Source organism: Aethalodelphis obliquidens, unplaced genomic scaffold (assembly GCF_003676395.1).
Source record: "Aethalodelphis obliquidens isolate GAN/ISIS:26980383/991018 unplaced genomic scaffold, ASM367639v1 scaffold62, whole genome shotgun sequence".
Classification (NCBI taxonomy): Eukaryota; Metazoa; Chordata; class Mammalia; order Artiodactyla; family Delphinidae; genus Aethalodelphis; species Aethalodelphis obliquidens.
The window spans coordinates 328,693-347,503 of record NW_020838006.1 but is presented as its reverse complement, the minus strand read 5'-3'; the positions used below and the strand labels follow the sequence as shown (position 1 = coordinate 347,503).

Below are 18,811 nucleotides of genomic sequence, written 5' to 3'. Positions count from 1 at the left end.
TGGCCCAGAATGTTAGTATAGTTAGGATAAATAGAAAGACCTTAGAGTAGTAGTATTTTGTCTTTTATACTTCTGCCTTTCATTCAGGTTGCCCCTCAATTCAAAATCACATGGGAAGAAAGGGAATGTTTTGTTACATTGTTGAACAGAAAAATGTTTGGGTTATCTTCCTTCAGTTTTGTCTGGAGAAGGCAGCAAACCATAGCGTGTTTCTATCTTTTGCAAAATTTTCAAAGCCCAGATATTCATGTTACAATTAAATCAAATCAGTTAATCAGTTAAATCCATATACATGGAATCATTGTATTTGGTATTAACTTGAAAATGTAGAATTGTATTTTGATCTTGTATTTATGAACCAAATTTGGGGAGATAAGATTTGTTACATTTTGCAGGAAATTATTTGATGCTTATTTATATTGACAAAGATTAATTTTTAATGAATTTGTCAGTAAAATAAAAGTCAAATGCTACAACTGTTCATATATAAAGTAAAACTATTGTCAAGCACAGTCATCTTACACTGACCAATTTTAAGGAGCTCCTCTTCAGTTGTAAGAAAAATGTGAAATTTAGTGGCAAAAATATCTTTAAAAAACTAAGACTTTTTAATATTTGCCTTTCCAGTTAAGTTTACTGATATGAAAAGAAAGCAGTAAGATAGAAATAGCAAGTTGTATGTTTATGGTATTAATAGTTGTCTCAAAAGGCTCTTATGGATATTTACTGTTGGCCATGTTTGAATGTAATATTTAGCCATTTCAAAATTATTTATTCTCATTCTTTGTTTTAAATAGCCCTGAAAAACCTGTAAGTGTGAAAATAAGTTTTGAAGATGAACCAACAAAGAAATACATGGATGCTGAAACTTCATTATAGAATTGAACCAAGAGGAATTATTTATAGATATATATACATATATATGTATGTATATATAATATTTCATGTCACTATATATAACAATATTGTATGTCATGCCATTTATGCATGACTATGGGGTTTTTTGAAGTAGTGTCTGAAGTTTGTTAGGAGCACCATGGAGACTGTGTATATAATGAAATGGTCTCTTAGAAGTGAGGTACATGATTCTTACTAGTCAAATATTTATTTTTCTGTTGGAAAATTTTTTTCTGTTCTGCAATAGAAAAATGTGGGGAAATGCATTCAATCTACTTTTCTTTAAATCTGTTTGTTCATCAGTGGCAGTCCATACCAACCTTCAGTGATACGTATTTAAATTTTTTCATTGAGTTGCTAGAAATGTTCCCATATTACTTCCTTTCTGCTAATGCTTTGTGGGAAGAACAGGGCGTCTCTGCCAGTGCTGGGGCACAGATGGGGCCGTATCCTGGCTGCTGTGTGTGTGTTGCATTACATGCATGTCCATCATGTTTCACAGGTGATGGGAACTTTTTCACTATAAAGTTAGAACAGTGGAAACTTTCTAGATAAGAACTATAATTTTGACCTTTATGTTTTTGAAATTTATTTTAAACTTTAAAACCTCCGCATCTAGGTCTCCATTCTAATAAACAAGTATAATTGCAGGTGATTTTATAATTTAACTCCCATACCACTCATTAGTTTTTAAATTTTAAAAGCTATAAAATACCAATTTATGATAGTTAAATTTTGTTGCCTTTGTAGAAATTTTTTTCTGAATCCTAGTAGTCTATTAGAGCCCCAAATGCCCACTCTTCTCTGCCTTTGCTGTCCTTTACTTAAAATGTGGTTTAGTTTGTATCAGGTTCAAGTTCTTGATTATTTTTCTATTATAAGTAGTATGATTAAATAATCAGGAGTCAGAATTCTCTTAAGTGGGTTTAAGATCAGTATTACTTTATTACGAATTACCTTTCATTTTCCGTTTACATTGTTCTTTCTGTTGTATAGGTAATATTTAATAGATTTCATTTTAAAATATTTTATTTATTTTAATTGATATGATGCTTAAATATTATATAAACATTTGAAAAGGTAACATATAGAGTAAATTGTTAATATAAATAGTTGGTGCTCACTTGCATTTATGGTTTATTATCTGAGAGCAGTTGATAGATTTTACATCTTTGATATAAAGCACTGCCATATTTGTATTTTAAAAGAAATTTAGACCTATTATGTATAGCTCAGATTGATGACATTCTTCCTAGTTTGTGTTTGTATGTTTTATTTAGATTTTGCTTTTCTAAGCTGTCTTTTTAACTTCTAGCAAATCTTTTTAGTCATCTTTTTATATACTTTTACCTCCATATGAAATAAATAAATGTTGTTCTTGTTAAGCCTGTAGGACTGGATGAATGGGGTTGTGAAACTGATTTGGCAAGAGGATGATTTCTAAAAACCAAATGAGTATTGAGAAGCCACTGAAATATCGAAAATAATAACATGAATGTTAGGATGAAAATTTTAATGGAATTCCGATGCTTCCTTTAATCATTTTTAATTAAAGTACAAAAGTAAGAAGAATTGATCTTATAGATCATGAGCAATGCCAAAAGCTGATATTTTAGCAATTCTAGCAATCCATTCTAAACTACTTAACTAATAAAATTTCCACATCTAAGACCATGTGATCCAATTCTAGTTAAAATAATGGATTCAACTTCTGCCTCATATGGGAGGTTGGAAATGTAGCTGATTTTCTTTAGAAAATGTAGCTGGCACCATTTGGTACTGCCTAAAGAAGAGAGATGCTGTCAGCACTTGATGAGAGAGTATTACCCACGGTGCTTGTTACTGTTTATGAGCTTCCATTGAAGTGATTCCTTTTTATTCATAGCAGCAGAATCATTTCCAAAGACCCCAGTATTTGCTGCTATGATTTTGTATCTCCCCGATGAACCGGAACAAGAGGATTTCCTTACACCATTCCCTAGTGTCTGGATGTCACAGGGTTAACAAATGTGCTTTTTTACGGGAAGTAATTTTAAAATTTGAACTGAAATCTACCTGGGATCATAGTGTTTATGTGATTTTATTTATGAATACTGGTTGTCCAGTGCCAGAAAAACCATGACGTGCAAAATGCTTTGCACTCAGTGTTTTTACTATGTTTCTAATTGTTAGTAGTTTCTACTTTCTTTTGACTACTTGACTTACAAAATGATCTGATTGACTACTTCATTGAAAAGCAAAGGTAACTCATGTTTAATAGCTTGTTTATGTGGTTATGATATTTTTCCACTATTTTTGAAAAATAACAATCATGGATAGCATTCTTTGAAAAACAGTGAAAAATGTAATTTACTACATATATTGCTTTTTAAATGTTGCCTTAAACAGGTATAGATGAGCAGTAGTAATTGCTATGTACTGATTTACCTCAAGGTGAAAAAGAATTAAACCTGTGCATATTCCATTTATAAAATAAATTCATATAAACAGCCCTGCACTTTTTCAGATGCCTTGGTTTCCAGGATGGAGCTCAGTGCTACTGAGTACCCTGGCCGCAGGGCCACCTCAGGATATTCTTTCCTCCACCTATTTTATTTATTTATAGACATCTGTTTACAAGGACTGTAATACATCCTCATGTTGACCATCTGAAATTCACTTTCACTTGAATGCTATTTCACTCTAAAATTGCCGCTTTTGAGAAGACAATGAACTAAAAACTTCCTTATGATAAAAGGATGATGCTATATATTCTCTAATGATATTAGATATACGAAGTGAGGCACACGATCTTTCTAATGGGTGTTGTATATGTGAGTATGCTTGTGTGAATGATGTTGTCAATCATAAATCTCTCAAGTTGTTTAAAAAAGCTGTGGCATATCATTGTTCATATTTGCCAAGCATATAAAATGTGTAGGACAGAATTTTTTATGTGCTAACACATGTATTTATAAAGCAGATTTCTTTACCACTCAAAATTACTTTCGTTTTCTCCATCTAAAAAAAGTTTCTTCCATATACCTAAAGTTTATGTATATATATAATAGCTTTATAACTTTTACCTTTTGCAAAAGCAGGTTCAAAATTCTGTAAAAAGGAAAATGGTTTCCGAAACAGAGGTATGACACCAGAGCTTGCTGTTTTTAAAGGACTGTATCATGTATATAAGTTCTGTAAATGTGCTCAACAGTGTAACATGTGAATCCTGTTTTAAAGTGCTCAGATTTCGGATGTGTAAGCCATTAATATAACATTGTAATTCAAAAACGTTTAAATTAAATAATTTAATGTTTTAAATTTATTTATGTAGATCACATCATTGTTATCATATGCAGTAGAACTATGTGAACTGTCTTGGTTTAGTCCAACAATTATTTTTTTAGAAAGTAAACTTAAAGAGTTTAAGGACATCCAAAATTTAAAATAGTGTTCTTACTTCAAAATTTGGCAATTTTAATGTAAAGTTGGTTCTTTTCTAACTTTTCAAAAAGTAATTTGAGTGTCGATAATAGGAAAACATAGTTGGAAATGGAATTGTCTAAAGATCATTTTAAAAATTTAATTAGCATATATTGACTTCTACATTTGTCTTAGAGTACTTGTTAACAGTTGTTTTTTTAATCAGAATTTTGTGCGTTGATGATTCTTGTGTTGTGGCTTTTCTTTTGTTACTTTCATATTAAGAGCTTTTTTTTTTTGTAGGGGGGTTCTCTTCCAATGTTTACTACATTTAAATAAATAGAAATTGAATTTTATTGTTCATTTATACAGTATTTGATAGCTTGGTATAATAACAGTACAGTTCTAATTTTTATGACTTTTATAATTATACAATGATAATATTTTCTTTTATAATAAAATCCAAAGTAAACATTTAAAATGTAGAAGTGATATTTTTCATCTATATGAAGTACAAGTATCTACCAAGTCTATAATGTGAATAATCCTGCCTTTCAAATCTGTTTCATAATATTAGAAGAAAACTATTTTTGGAGATGTTATTGAAGTTGAAAGATCAATAAAAGTCTACTGAATCAGTTGTTGAATATTGTCTTTATTTTGATATTAGAAGAGCTGCATGTCTTTCTCATGAGAACCTGATAGGGGATGGAGAAAAATAAGTGATTTTTATTTCCTGCCTCCTAATTTTCCTAAGCAGAAGACAGAAAAGAGGAAACAGTGAGAAAAGAAGACGAAACAAAATAGTGTGTGTTTCACAATGATTTTTTGATAGTTAAGAAATACTGAAATTAAAGCCCTTTAAGATAGGCTGATCCATTATTTTCCCTATTTTAAAACACATCTGTTTAGAATAGAATTTTGCAATGGGATATGTAATAAACACACATCACATTACATGATATGTAATGAGCATGTTAATACTGAACTTTCATAGACTCAAGGCTTTTTTGTTTTTAATGGCTAATTTCATTATGAAATTTTTTTAGTAATAGCTAATGACAGGCCTTGGTTTGTTTTCCATTAGGCACGTATGTAACAATTTCCTCCTGTGTTTTCTGCACTGTAAAGTTTCTGATATCCCACAATGAATTTGTCAATTTACTATTCCCATCAACAGAACTTTGAGATTTTTGTGGGGGTTGGGGGCGGGGAGAAGAAGGGAAATAGGGAGTTTCTCACTAGTTTTTGTTTGATCTTGCTGCTTAAGGTATATCTGATCTTTCCAGTATCAGTTCAGTGACCTTTATCTCACTACCTCTATGCTTTTAATGAAAACATTCCTATTGTTTGGAAAACCTTCCTTTCTGTTTCTCTGCTATTCTTGCAAAGCTCAATTTAAGTTCTGCATTTTCTACAAATTGTGCTCTGCCTCGTGCTGTGTTCTGTAAGATCATTCTCCTGCCTCCACACAAGAGTGTGTCTGGGGCTTCCCTGGTGGCACAGTGGCTGAGAGTCCGCCTGCAGATGCAGGGGACATGGGTTCGTGCCCCGGTCCTGGAAGATCCCACATGTCGCGAAGCGGCTGGGCCCGTGAGCCATGGCCGCTGAGCCTGCGCGTCTGGAGCCTCTGCTCCACAACGGGAGAGGCCACAACCGTGAGAGGCCTGCGTACCGCAAAAAAAAAAAAAAAGCCCTCTTTATGTTTGTTTTTTTGTCCTAGACCAGTGATCTAGGAGTATTTTAGAAATTTGGTGAATTATTTTTTTCTTCTTGTTGATTCTGAATATTTATTTTAATACCTATTTAAGTTAATTTTATTCGTTCCTTATAGTTACACGTTACACTCTTTTACTTCCGAAGTATGTAATTTACATTATCTGTGGATTCACCTCAGGATAGTAAAAAGGGTATTCAAAAATACCAGAAGGGGATGTTAGGTCTTACAGATTTGGACCCTACCACATCAGCCATGAGCTTGATGCAGGCGTGACCCCTCTGGGATCGTGTATATTTCTCACAGAGTACAGTGTGGGCCCTGGGTGGGTGTGGTGCTCCTCTCCTGGAGAGCCCGGTGTGTCCCATGCTTCATAATCATCTCTGCAATTTTCAGTTACATTCAGGGAAGGCCAAAACATTGGTTTAAGATTTTATTTTATTTTTATTTTATTTCATTTTTTACATCTTTATTGGAGTATAATTGCTTTACAATGGTGTGTTAGTTTCTGCTTTATAACAAAGTGAATCAGTTATACATATACATATGTTCCCATATCTCTTCCCTTTTGCGTCTCCCTCCCTCCCACACTCCCTATCCCACCCCTCCAGGCGGTCACAAAGCACCGAGCTGATCTCCCTGTGCTATGCGGCTGCTTCCCACTAGCTATATGTACCTTACGTTTGGTAGTGTATATATGTCCATGAAGAACTTAGGGGTAAGACAGGAATAAAGACACAGACCTACTAGAGAATGGACTTGAGGATATGGGGAGGGGGAAGGGTGTAAGCTGTGACAAAGCAAGATTTTATTTTAAGAGAGGAGAAGAAAGGTGGGAAGCACATTCAATATTCTGATGAAGAAAAGTTCAGAGGAGTAATTTTGTCTCCTGCATAATGTTTAAAATGTCTGTAGAGAATACTTTTTCTACTCAGCATCAGTCTGCCTTCCCCCTCAACTTTTTGTGTTTTGATTGGTAACATTATTTCTACTGGTTTTATGTTTTCTGAAGTATAATTAGTTCTGCTCCATTCACCTGAGTTTGACTTTCATCTCACCTTTCTGTATTTCCAAAATGGTACCTTACTGTTTTCGTTTTAAATATGTATTTTCAAGTACTCAGACCTAAGTGTTGTTATTCCATTAGGCCTACTTTTCATTATTATTCAAAGCAGAGAAACATCACGGAAGCATTCACTGTATTCATTTTAAATCAGGTTTTGGGAGGTTGAATCACCACACTAATTGACATTCCTGTGGGCACTTGGAGCAACATTAAGATGGGATTGAGTAGGTCCTAGATTAAATTGTCCGGGGGACAGACAGCATGGTGGTTAATACTGGGCTCTGGATTGAAATTCTAGGTTCTCCCCTGCCTCCATCACTTACCAGCTCTGCCCTGTTGGGCCTCCATGTTACAACTCTAAACTAGGATGAAAAATAACCAGATGGGGGCTTCCTTGGTGGCGCAGTGGATAAGACTGCCTGCCAATGCAGGGAACACGGGTTTAAGCCCTGGTCCAGGAAGATCCCACCTGCTGCAGAGCAACCAAGCCCGCGAGCCACAACGACTGAGCCTGTGTGCCTCAACTACTGAAACCCTCACGCCCAGAGCCCGTGCTCTGCAACAAGAGAAGCCACCACAATGAGAAGCCCGTGCACTGCAACGAAGAGTAGCCCCCGCTCGCTGCAACTAGAGAAAGCCCGGATACAGCAACGAAGACCCAACGCAGCCAAAAATAAATAAATAAAAAATAAGCAGATGATGTGAAGAGTAGGTGAAATAACGAGGAAAGAGTTTGGAACAGTCCCTGGCACAAAATAAACGCTCAATATTTTTCATTTTTTGAAGCTTCACAATGTAAAGAGTATTTTTTTAAAAAAAGCTTTAATAAAATTAAAATTTTTTCAATAAAAAGCTTCAGACTTTCACAAAAGGTGAAGAGCCTTGCCCAGTGCCACAAAACGAACTAGTGACAGGTGTCCCACACAGCTCACTCGTACTTTCACGCCAGAGTCGCTGAAACTGTCTCCACGTTACACGAAAGCTATTCAGCAGGTACCGTTGATCTTTTTCAAACTAAGCATCTGCTTTGGAAGATAACTGATTTTTAGTCCATAACAATTCTTGAAATTAAACACCCCAAAATGAAGCTGCTTTCTCTCCTACCCATTTTATTTCAAACGCTGAAGGTTGGCACACCGAGTCCAGAGAAACCGACAGCGTTTAGGAAACCCTGGGTGGCAGGCAGCCCGAGGTCGGGGTGAGGAGGCTACCGCCGCCAACAGGCCCTCAAGCCCCACCCGACAGCGCGCGCTGCGGCCCGGCCCTGCGCGTCTCCGGTTGCTACGGCAACCCGAGGCCGGCGTCCCCGTCGCCACGGCGTTCGGCGGGCCGCAGCATGGCTACCTCTGATTGGCTGGGGCGCCCTGCCGGTGGAAGAAGAGGTGTCGGCATTGGCTGAGGACGCTCCGGTTTCATGGCCGGAAGGAGGATTGGATTGATGCACCAACGGTGCTGCTGGCAGCAGTGCCCCCGAGGTGGAGGGGAGCAGGCGCGGGCTAGGGGAGAGGAGGACGGGCCCCCGATCCAGAGCAGCGTGACAGTAAGTAGCAGAGACGATGAGAAGGGCGATTTCGAGCTTGGCCTGAAGGAGGGGCCCTCCCTTGGGCGCAGTGAGTGGGGCCGGAGCGGGCGTTCCTCTGCCGGCGCGCGGTTTCAGGCAGGGTCTCCAGGGAGATGTCCGCAGGTGCTTGTGGAGCAGCCCGAGGCCTCGGAGTGAGCTCCCCTCGGCAGGAGGCAGGGCAGAGAGTGCGGGCTGTCGGGCGTGCGGGAGTCACTGTGAGCCTGTCTCATAGCAGACGGGTTGGTGTTAGCGAATGGATGGTGGGAAAGTGCCATCAACCATGCGTGATGGTCCTTTCAGTTCCATAAGGACTTATACTGGTTACAGGAAGCCTGAGTGTGTCTCTTCCAATCTGCTCCTACACTCCGGAGGCTCCTTCATAAAACCCTTTATGGGCGTCGCTTCTCTGCCTTCCCTTTATGTTATGATGCTGCTCTGACAGTCCCTCTGCTTCTCTGCTCAACGTGAGTGAGCCTGTTCAGTTCCAGGCCTTCAGGTGCCTTCAGGCACCACATGTCAGCTGATTACTTGAAAACCTCCACCTCTAGCCTAGGCTGCTCCACTAAGCACCAGACCCCAAAACCCAACCGCGAGTTAACTCCACACGTGCACAACCGTAAACACCATCTTCCCCATTCCCACAGAGTGCTTCGCCCTTGGATTCCCTGTCTTGGGCACCAAGATACAAAAACCACATCTGGACAATATCTTTGACACTTACTGCCGCTTCTGCATTTCTACCGGTTATCAAGGCTATACCTTCTTAATAGCTGTCAAATCAATTCCCACATTACTAAATCCCTTCTCACTACATTAGAATTTCCACCAGTTTCTTCGTTAAATTCAACACCCATCCACCTTTCCTGATGGCAGTTTGGCCCTATCTAATCCATTTTTCTGTCTATTGTTAGACTGATCTTTCCAAAAAACATATAAGGGTATTTCACTTCCTGCCAAGACTCCCTGTCATCCTCATCCACACTTCTTAGTTAGGCCATCCATCAGCAGTTCCATCTTTGTTCCCAGAACATGCCACATTCTCTCCTGTGTGTGCTGATGTCCCCTGTTGCTCACACTGCCTTCAATGGACTCCACTTTTGCACCTTCCCCAACCCTGCTCTCACTCCCCAGTCATTCTCTGAATGTTGCCTAATTGCTTTTCTGCTTCCTCCTCTAGACTCTCTGAGCGCAGAGGCCAGGTTTGTCTTCCTCACCATTTGTTGTGTCTATCATAGCACCCTGCAAGTAGCAGGGGCTCAACAAATACTGGTTAAATGAATGATTCTCTAAAACAAGAAGTTACTGTTTTTCATAGCATCCAGTAAAGCTTTCACTTATAAAAGATGAATGTTGAACTTCCAGGTTTTACTTTAATTTCAAGATCCTTGGTTTGGAAACTATTTCAATTCACAGTCTGTATTTCATGCCATAATCATTTTAATGGTAGCTGTTGTTATATGGCATAAGTTTAACATGGGAAAGAGAGAGAGTACAGTGCAGTTTGCAAGAGATAGGCTTTGAGTCAGACATGCGTGGGTTTGAATCCTGGCTCCAACATTTTAGCTCTGTGGCCACTTATCTGTGGCTTCGTTATCTGTACAATGGGCTAATAATAACCCCCACCTCATAGGATTATATTAAAGACTAAATGTGTATAACCCATATCAAGTGCACAGTGCCTTATACTTAATAAATTTTCGCATGTCTAAAAACTAGAAACATTCACATGGATGTTTGTAGCAGCTTAATTCACAATTGCCAATACCTGCAAACAACCAAGATGTCCTTCAGTGGGTGAATGGATAAATTAGCTGTGGTACATCCAGACAATGGAATTGCTGAAAAGAAGTTAACTATCAAGCCATGAAAAGACATGGGGGAAAGTTAAGTGCATATTACTAAGAAAAGAAGCCAGTTTGAAAAGGCTATATACTGTATGATTCCAACTACATGACATTCTGGAAAGAGTAAAACTTTGGAGACAGTGAAAAGATCAGTGGTTGTCAGGGGTTAGCTGAGGGTGGGGGAGATATGAATAGGCAGAGCACAAGGATTTTTAGGACAGTGAAAATACTCTGTGTGACACTATAATGATGGATACATGTCATTATATGTTTGTCTAAACCTACAGAATGTACAACACCAAGAGTGAACCCTAAGGTAACCTATGGACATTGAGTGATTATGATGTATCAATGTAGGTTCATTCTTTTATTTATTTATTTATTTATTTATGGCTGTGTTGGGTCGTCGTTTCTGTGCGAGGGCTTTCTATAGTTGTGGCGAGCAGGGGCCACTCTTCATCACGGTGCACAGGCCTCTCACTGTCACGGCCTCTCTTGTTGTGGAGCACAGGTTCCAGGCGCGTAGGCTCAGTAGTTGTGGCTCGCGGGCTTAGTTGCTCCGCAGCATGTGGGATCTTCCCAGACCAGGGCTCGAACCCGTGTCCCCTGCATTGGCAGGCAGATTCTCAACCACTGCGCCACCAAGGAAGTCCCTGTAGGTTCATTCTTGGTAATAAATGTACCATTCTGGTAAGGAGGGAGGCTCTGCAGGTGTAGGGGTAGGGGGTATATGGGAAATCTCTGTACCTTCCTCTCAAATTTGTTGTAAACTTAAAACTGCCCTAAAAAATAGTCTTAAAAAAGAAGTAAAAGAAACACTGAAAGTTGGAATTGTGAAATTTCCATGGTCAGCTCACAAAAGGTAAAAATCAATCTTTTAATTCAGTCAAGTACAATTTCTAGGACATCATCCTCCTACCCAGTCACACTATACTACTTGATCACAAACTTTGTTCTGATACAGGTAAGAGACTCATTCAGTGACAACTTATTGACCATCTGATGGATCCAGGGCGCTCTGCCAGATAAAGGCGAGGCAAAAGAAAGTGTAACCAGTAAAGTCTCAAGTAAGTGAAAGAAGGGCCTGGAATGTCACTAGGCCTGTCTCAGCCGGTCAGACTTTGAGGTCAGAGTCAGAGTGGGCTGAATGGAGCCCTTGGAGAGGTGGAGAGGAGGTAGAAGTTTACTGGGCGTCCAGAAGGGAGCATAACCAAGTCCCTGTGCCCTCAGAGCCCAGGATCCCAGGGGTGGTAGCCCAGAGTCCATAGAATTCAGACTCATGCTAGGTGCATGGGTTCAAATTCCAGCTCTGCCACTGCTGGACACAGGGCGTCTGCCAAGTTGCTTCATCTCGGCACTTCAATTTCCTTACAAATACAGTGGAGTTGTTGTGAGTATTACATGAATCAGTAGAGACAAATTTCCTAGAACTATGGTAGGTACATAGGAAGTACCAGGTACATGTTAGCTGTTTCTATTATGTTTTACCTGGGGGAGAGAAATAAGTTAAGAGATAACAATAAAGAGGATGGGGGTGGGGGGATAGAAAGTGTCACCTTGGGAACAGGCTTTGTGGCTTGGATTTGGAAATGAGTCTTACATTTTTGAGACTTGGTCTTCCACAGGAAAGTGAACTCTATGTGTACTCATATATCCGCCTGACATGTGTGATTAAAAAAAAACATGAAAACGAGCACTGAATAAAATAGATGGTTTTTCGTTTGGTAAAATGATTGCTCATTCATATCTAGAAGTCAAACTTCCCTTCATCTCAGCTGAAATCTGCAACAGTCATTAATAAAGGTCATGCACTCACATCCATGGGGGTGGCTCAACTCAGAGCTTATTCAGTCTTGTATTAGGAATAGTTATAGTTGACAGGGAGTCTAGCTTCACAACCCTCAAGAGAGTCAAAGTGACAAAATCACAATCAAATGGCACATATCTAGAAGAGAGACTAAAAAACCCTCCTACAAAAATTGAAATAAAAACAAGAGACAGAATGGATAAAGCACAGCAGCCATTGATCCTGGGCCAGCAGGAAAAAGTTACCCAGTATATAGTGTATTTTGCATAAATGACAGGGAACTTTTAATTAATTTGAGAAAAGTCTGTCTGAAGTAATATTTGGTTACTAAGGTGATAAACATTTACCTAGAAAATTCACTTAGGCAGATAGAGAGCTGGATAAAGTCCACCAATAAGTGAAAGTATAGCGTTCAATTAACAGGGAAGGCCCTGCCTGGCTTTAAATTCCTGCTCTGCCACCAGAGGTTTAAAGCTCTGTGACTTGGACAAATTACTTAACCTCTATGGGCCTCAGTTCTGTCATCTGTGAAATGGGGACAGTAAAGGTAGTTGCCTTATAGCTTTGTTAGGAGAATTATATTAGTTAACGTATGAAAGCAATTAGAATGGTGCTGGCACAGGGTAAGCCCCATGTAAACATTTGCTTTTATTATTGTTGTTACTATTGCCAGATATGAGATCTTAGCCAAGTTACTGAAACTCAGCACCTCAGTTCCTTCATCTGTGAGTTGGAGATACAACACAACCATCTCCTAGGGTTGTTTTAGGATTAAACAAATACATGAAAGTGCTTATAATTGTAAACCCGAAATAACATCAGGTGTAACAAATTAAAATGAAGACTATTTGTGACATTAAAAATAAAACTTTTTTTTCATTTTATGTCTAGTATTTGTCATCAGTGAACCAAAGTCAGTGAATATAAGCAAATGACTTAAAATAAGCATGACTGAAGTAATAGTAATATTACCAATGATAGTATTTACAACAGCTGTCATAATAACAACTTAGCTAGCTACAGACAGTGTTTTGTTTTGTTGGTGCCACACCACGTGGCATGTGGGAATCTTAGTTCCCCAACCAGGGATCAAACCTGGGCCCTAACCACTGGACCACCAGGGAATTCCCCTGGACAGTTTTAAAGGAGTTTCACTTTATTTTATTTAGTTCCACCTACCATCTTATAATGGGGATATAATTATGTCTATTTTTTGGTAAATGAGGAAACTAATAATCAGAGAGGCCCGGGGACTTTTTGAGGTCACTCAGCAGGCATGTAGAAACCAGGTCTACTCCATCACTGCTGCTCCTTTCACCTGCATCCCAGCCGTGTAACAGGAAGACTTCATAGTCCCAAGCCTGTTAGCTCTCATCAGTGGAGACCACAGCATTCATATAATGTGTGTGTGTGTGTGTGTGTGTGCTACACTTGACATAAATGTGAATACTCATTCCTGTAGGAAATGTTATTGTCCTATCGTGTATACTTGAGGTAGCCCATATTTAACACAAATATCTTATTTACCTTGTGGCTTCCCTGTGTTTATAAAGAGATTTTTGTCAAACCAACATTCTGTAATAACTAGATGCTGGTCAGCTGGGGCAAATGTATCATTTGCTGATAGTTTTTTTCATAATCTTTATTCTCCATCTATAAACAATGATCCTCCAGTTATAGCTGGAGCTTCCCAACCACATTTCTCTTGGGATTTGTTTATTCATTCATTCATTCATCAATCATTTATTGAATACTTCTTTTGTTATAAACTAGCAATGCTGTGCTGGATGTTGGGGATGAGCAAACTGGCTGTCATCCACATCCCTGACTAGTTTATAGTAAGCTAGAGGAGACAGATGCATAGTTATTGAATTATTGCCTGAATCTGCCCCTTTATTAAGAGCTTCAAGGCAGGGAGGTCAGTGAAAATTTCCTTAAAGAATGAATACTTGAGTTGAGATGGATGAGCCTTCCAGGGCTTTCTGCACTAATCTGGCACTTGAGTCTAGGAATAAAGGTCGCAGGAGTGCAGGAAAAGCAGGCCTGGGGCAGGGACACACGGCCCAGGTCTGAGTGGAGCTGTTGCGGGCAGAGGCTTCATCTCACAGGGCACCTCAAATCCTCCTTACATTTGTTTTTATGCCGAGAGAAATGGGAAGCCCATGAAGGCTCAATTGGTCAGATTTGTACCATAAAAAGGGTGCTTTTGATGCTGTGTGGAGAACAGACTTCTTGTTGGGAGGAGAGAGAAACTGGAAGTTGGGAGTCCATTTAGGAAGTGGTTCCTGTAGTTCAGGTGGGCAATGATGAGGACGAGGGTGTTGGCAGTGAGGATGGAGAGAAGTGGGCAGACAGGGACTGTACTGAATAGAAAAATAGTGAGCTAATGAGTAAGGGCCTTAGGAAGAGGAAGTGTCATTTTTCCAAGGTTCATGCCCAAGGGCTCTTCTTGAGTTGAGATTATTTGAGGATCTTCTGTTCTATGAGCTGGCCGTAGCCTTGGAGGCCACCATCAACCCCAGCCCAACTCATCTGCTCCCTGTCTCCCCAAACCACTCTCAAGATCTGGCCTCCCTCCCTTTGTGCATCCCCTGGAGTATTCTTCCCCTGCCCCGGCCATTCTCCTAGACCTGCTTCACAGCTGTCACGTGTGCCTTTTCATGGCTCTTTCTTCAGCCCACAGTGGTCTCTCTTTCCCTTAAATTCATTCAATTTATAATCTCCTTGGGAAACTAATTTTCTCTGCTTTTTGACATTTCTAGTGTTCTTATTTAATCCCTTGTATTAGGCCGAACCATAAGAAATTGTTCTTTTTTTTTAAAGGCCCAATATCAGCAGTTTCATGTTGTTTAACCTACATATTTCTCATTTCCCACACTTGCTGAGTTATGGATGGATGTTTTTGCAGCATCCAGTAGTGTCTTGTGCATAGTCAGCACACGATAAATTAAAAATGCACTTAAATGTTATTAGATGAAACAAAAGTTATTCAGTGCCACCAATTATTAGGAACATCAGTGTGTTTACCCAGTGTTCTCTTTACTCTTTGAGGGTCTAGGGGATTGGGCTGAATCCATACTCACTTATTATCATGTCTTATTTCCATGATGGCTAACTTTGGGGAGAAGGCAATTTTTTTTTACCATGTCTTATTCAGTGCAGTATCCTCAGTGCCTAGCATATATGAGGAAATCAAAAATTGTTTCTTGAAGGAATGAATAAATATTGTCACCTTTCTCTGTCTCACAGAAACAGAGAATTGAATGTAATCTTACTATGTTTGGAGGTCAATGAATAAAGAGAAATTTGGTGTGCTACTTTATTTATTTTCATTGACTGGTTAGTATAAATTCTTTCTTCATACCATCTGGACCTTTTTTCCCCTTTACAATATCACTACTTAATACATGGGTCTTAGGTTCATTCTACCCTTTGTCACGAATAGACTTGGGTAAGCAGCCACACAAGGCATGAGCACAGACTATCACAAATATTGTGCAGTGGCAGTTGAGGGGGCCCCCAGGAAATCCATTCCTATCTGCAGGCATTACCCTTTATCACAAAAGATATGAGTTAAAATGGGAATACATCTTGAAAATAGGAAAATGATAATGGTGCCTATTGTCATATATTCTAGTTAACTTTGGAACAGCACTCTCAGTCCACCTTGGGTTACTATTCACCAGAAGAAGATGAAGGCAAACTCCTAAGGGAGTGTCTAACCTGTAGTAGGTGCTCAATAGATATTCAGGGGAATGAGTGGGAGACAGTCAGAATACTCTTATCATGTTTTATTCTTTTACCCCCAAGTGCTTGTTTAACTAGAAAATAGAAGGTTGTTTAAAGAATAAAGTGTGCATAAGGAAGGTGTCAAGTCTGCTGACTCGGGAGCAAGGACATGACAGTACTTGCCTTCGGCTGATGCCACTTTTGCCAATGGCAGTTCTGTAGCAAATGCATCTTTGTTTGGCACCATACGATGGTATTAAAATACAACACCTACCTAGTTCTCATGAGTGAACCAGGATGAATGGATGTGTATTTGTAAGCTCGCCAGGGTCCAGTTGCATTTAACCAATACACTTAAACACATTTTCCTTATTTCTGGTTGCTCTATGTGAATTATATCTTATTTAAAATTATATCTTATTTTAACCACTTTTTTCAAATTTTAAAGGAATTTTAAGGAAATATGTCTACATTAAAGGAATTGGAGTAATGATTTTTCATTTTGCATTTCCATCTATTTGTGGGGCTGAAAGTTCTGTAAGTTTTTAATACCTACCTGAGCACAGACAGACTGCATCTTGACATCTAACATGGAGGTTAGCTGTCATTCAGCCAAGGAAAGAAGGACTCCCTGTTGTTGGTACAAGAAGTTCTAACTTCCGTGGTAGGGTTCATGACACTTTATTTTAGTGCCTTTTCAAAAATAATAAAGCTGATGTAGCAAAGTGGTAATTAACCTTAGTCATGCCAAACTCTTACTGCTATTATGTTCTAAGTGCTGGTTTTATTTTTTTTAACCATTAGTAAAGGTAGTAAATAAAATGGAATAGTTACAAAGATGCAACCTAAGTGATTAGAAGGAAAAACATGTATCTGTGGGATATGAAGCTATTTACCAAAATGAATCAAATGATTTTTCTGTTTTGTCTTTAGAAAAGATGAGGCCATTTAAGGATCTCTCGAATAGCTAAGGCAATTGTGGTATAAAAAGGAATTTCTGGGCAGGGAATCTGAAAACCATATCATAAATACTCGCCATGTTATTTAGTTAGTGGGTTTATATTGCACAATTTAGATTAATTACAATCAATTAATTTTACCATGGCATGGATAATCTCTCTGTCATACGTGTTTACCCTGCAATTACTGAGTGAGGTGTGTGTCTCTGGGGACTTTCTTTTATTATTAACCCAAATTTCAGGTGACATCAGGAGAATGAATTACTTTCGAGAGTTTCTTTTTTAAAATGGGTTTAAAAATTCAACAATGAGTCAGAACTGTGATTATGCCTGTACTTGACTAGGGCTGTAAACACCAAACTATTTGACTATCTGATCTGAGATAGTATTTGGGTTCCATGACTGAGAGGTACAGAGGAAAGATACTGAATGTTTCTGTCCTTAAAGTAATATGCACTTGTATTTTATATGTAATCTTTCACTTCTATACCCATTCCATTTTAAGAAAAAATACTAAATTTCACATTTTCCATTTAGAATCAAAGGAAAATCTCCATATGAATATAAGTGAATACAAGTGTTTGTGTAGCAAGTATCATAATCTCTGGCCTCATCTCATCTGTAAAATAAATGTTAGAAAATGAGTGGTTTTCTATTTTTATTTTTAGCAGTGGAACCTTGTTTTCAAATGAAACTGTACAGAGACCCCCAGAGAAATAGGACATAGTGCATTCAGCCACTCTTACCCTCCCCTGGTTGTCCTGGAATTGACAATGACTGGGTTAGTCCTTTCAGGCACTCCACGTAGGGCAGTGATTCTCAGAGGATCATCTAGGGTCACTGTGAAAACAATATTGTTATTTGAAAGGAGAACCCTCAGGTACCTAGGCCAGTGCTATTGAGGTAATCTTCAGACTAGTGTTACTGGTCCATGAGGGAGAGATACAAAATTGAGAGCAAGCATTGAGAAATGTTTATAGCAATTTGACATTGCTGTGCTATCCAAGCACATGATCAGTGATGGGCTTATTTTTCTGGATACGATATGGACTAAAAGTGTTGATCCATAATAGATTGGAAAAAAAAACTTTATGGATAATTTGAGAAGCACTGTTCATGAATATTTTCTTATTTAGGACTCCAATTTTCCTCCTAAAGATTGAATAAGTTAGATCATTCCTGAGTGTGTTCAATATTATTATAGCATTACAAATACTTATCAGTTGATTTGATTTATAAGGAAGCTTTATGAAAGATCTTTGAACTAAAGGAATAATGACATTGGTTTTTAAAAATCTTTTATTCATCCATTCATTAATTTTTTTCAATAAATATTTATTGTTTGCCTACCATGTGTCTGGTGAATACAGGAGACCCAATCCTGCTTTATGGGGTCATCAGGCAATTGCCATACTTTTTGCACAGGTTTGCAGCGTGGGGAGTACAGGCTTCCCTGGGCTCTGAGGAGGAGCACCAGACTTGGTTGGGGGCGGGGGGGTGGTGAGTGGTCAAGGGAGGTTCTAATCCCAAAATTAGTAATTGTTAAAAAGCAAATAATTCACAAACTTTGGTAAAAATACCTGAGCCACTCCTTACTGATTGTGACACAAATATTTTTTGAGTCCATACGCTGTGCTTACCCTGTGCCACTTGCTGTTCTGTGTGTGAGGATAAAGCAGACACAGTCCCTGCCCACATGGGGCTTATTATCAAGTGCATGGAGACCAGTGAATGGCTAGGAGTTCTCCTGATGTTGATGAGCCCCACAAGGAAATAAAACAGGGTAGAGTGGTGAGTGTGAGCATGTGATGGTGAATGGGTCGCAGAGT

The 18,811-nt window shown here is 38.8% G+C and overlaps 2 protein-coding genes across 6 annotated transcripts in view; both read left to right on the top strand.

The window, feature by feature from the left end:
* Nucleotides 1-4,937, top strand: part of SLC4A7 (solute carrier family 4 member 7) — a 124,262-nt gene extending 119,325 nt beyond the window's left edge. For all 5 annotated transcript variants that reach the window (XM_027088346.1, XM_027088345.1, XM_027088344.1 and 2 more), the window contains one exon: nucleotides 798-4,937. In XM_027088346.1, coding sequence (XP_026944147.1) covers nucleotides 798-879 — 82 coding nt within the window. In that variant the 3' untranslated portion in view covers nucleotides 880-4,937. The remainder of the gene's footprint in view (nucleotides 1-797) is intronic.
* A 3,568-nt stretch (nucleotides 4,938-8,505) lies between these two features.
* The window catches only part of NEK10 (NIMA related kinase 10), a 158,614-nt gene continuing 148,308 nt past the window's right edge, over nucleotides 8,506-18,811 (top strand). Inside the window, exons 1-2 of the mRNA XM_027088196.1 lie at nucleotides 8,506-8,622; nucleotides 11,452-11,554. The gene's annotated coding sequence lies outside the window, so the exon portion shown is untranslated. The remainder of the gene's footprint in view (nucleotides 8,623-11,451; nucleotides 11,555-18,811) is intronic.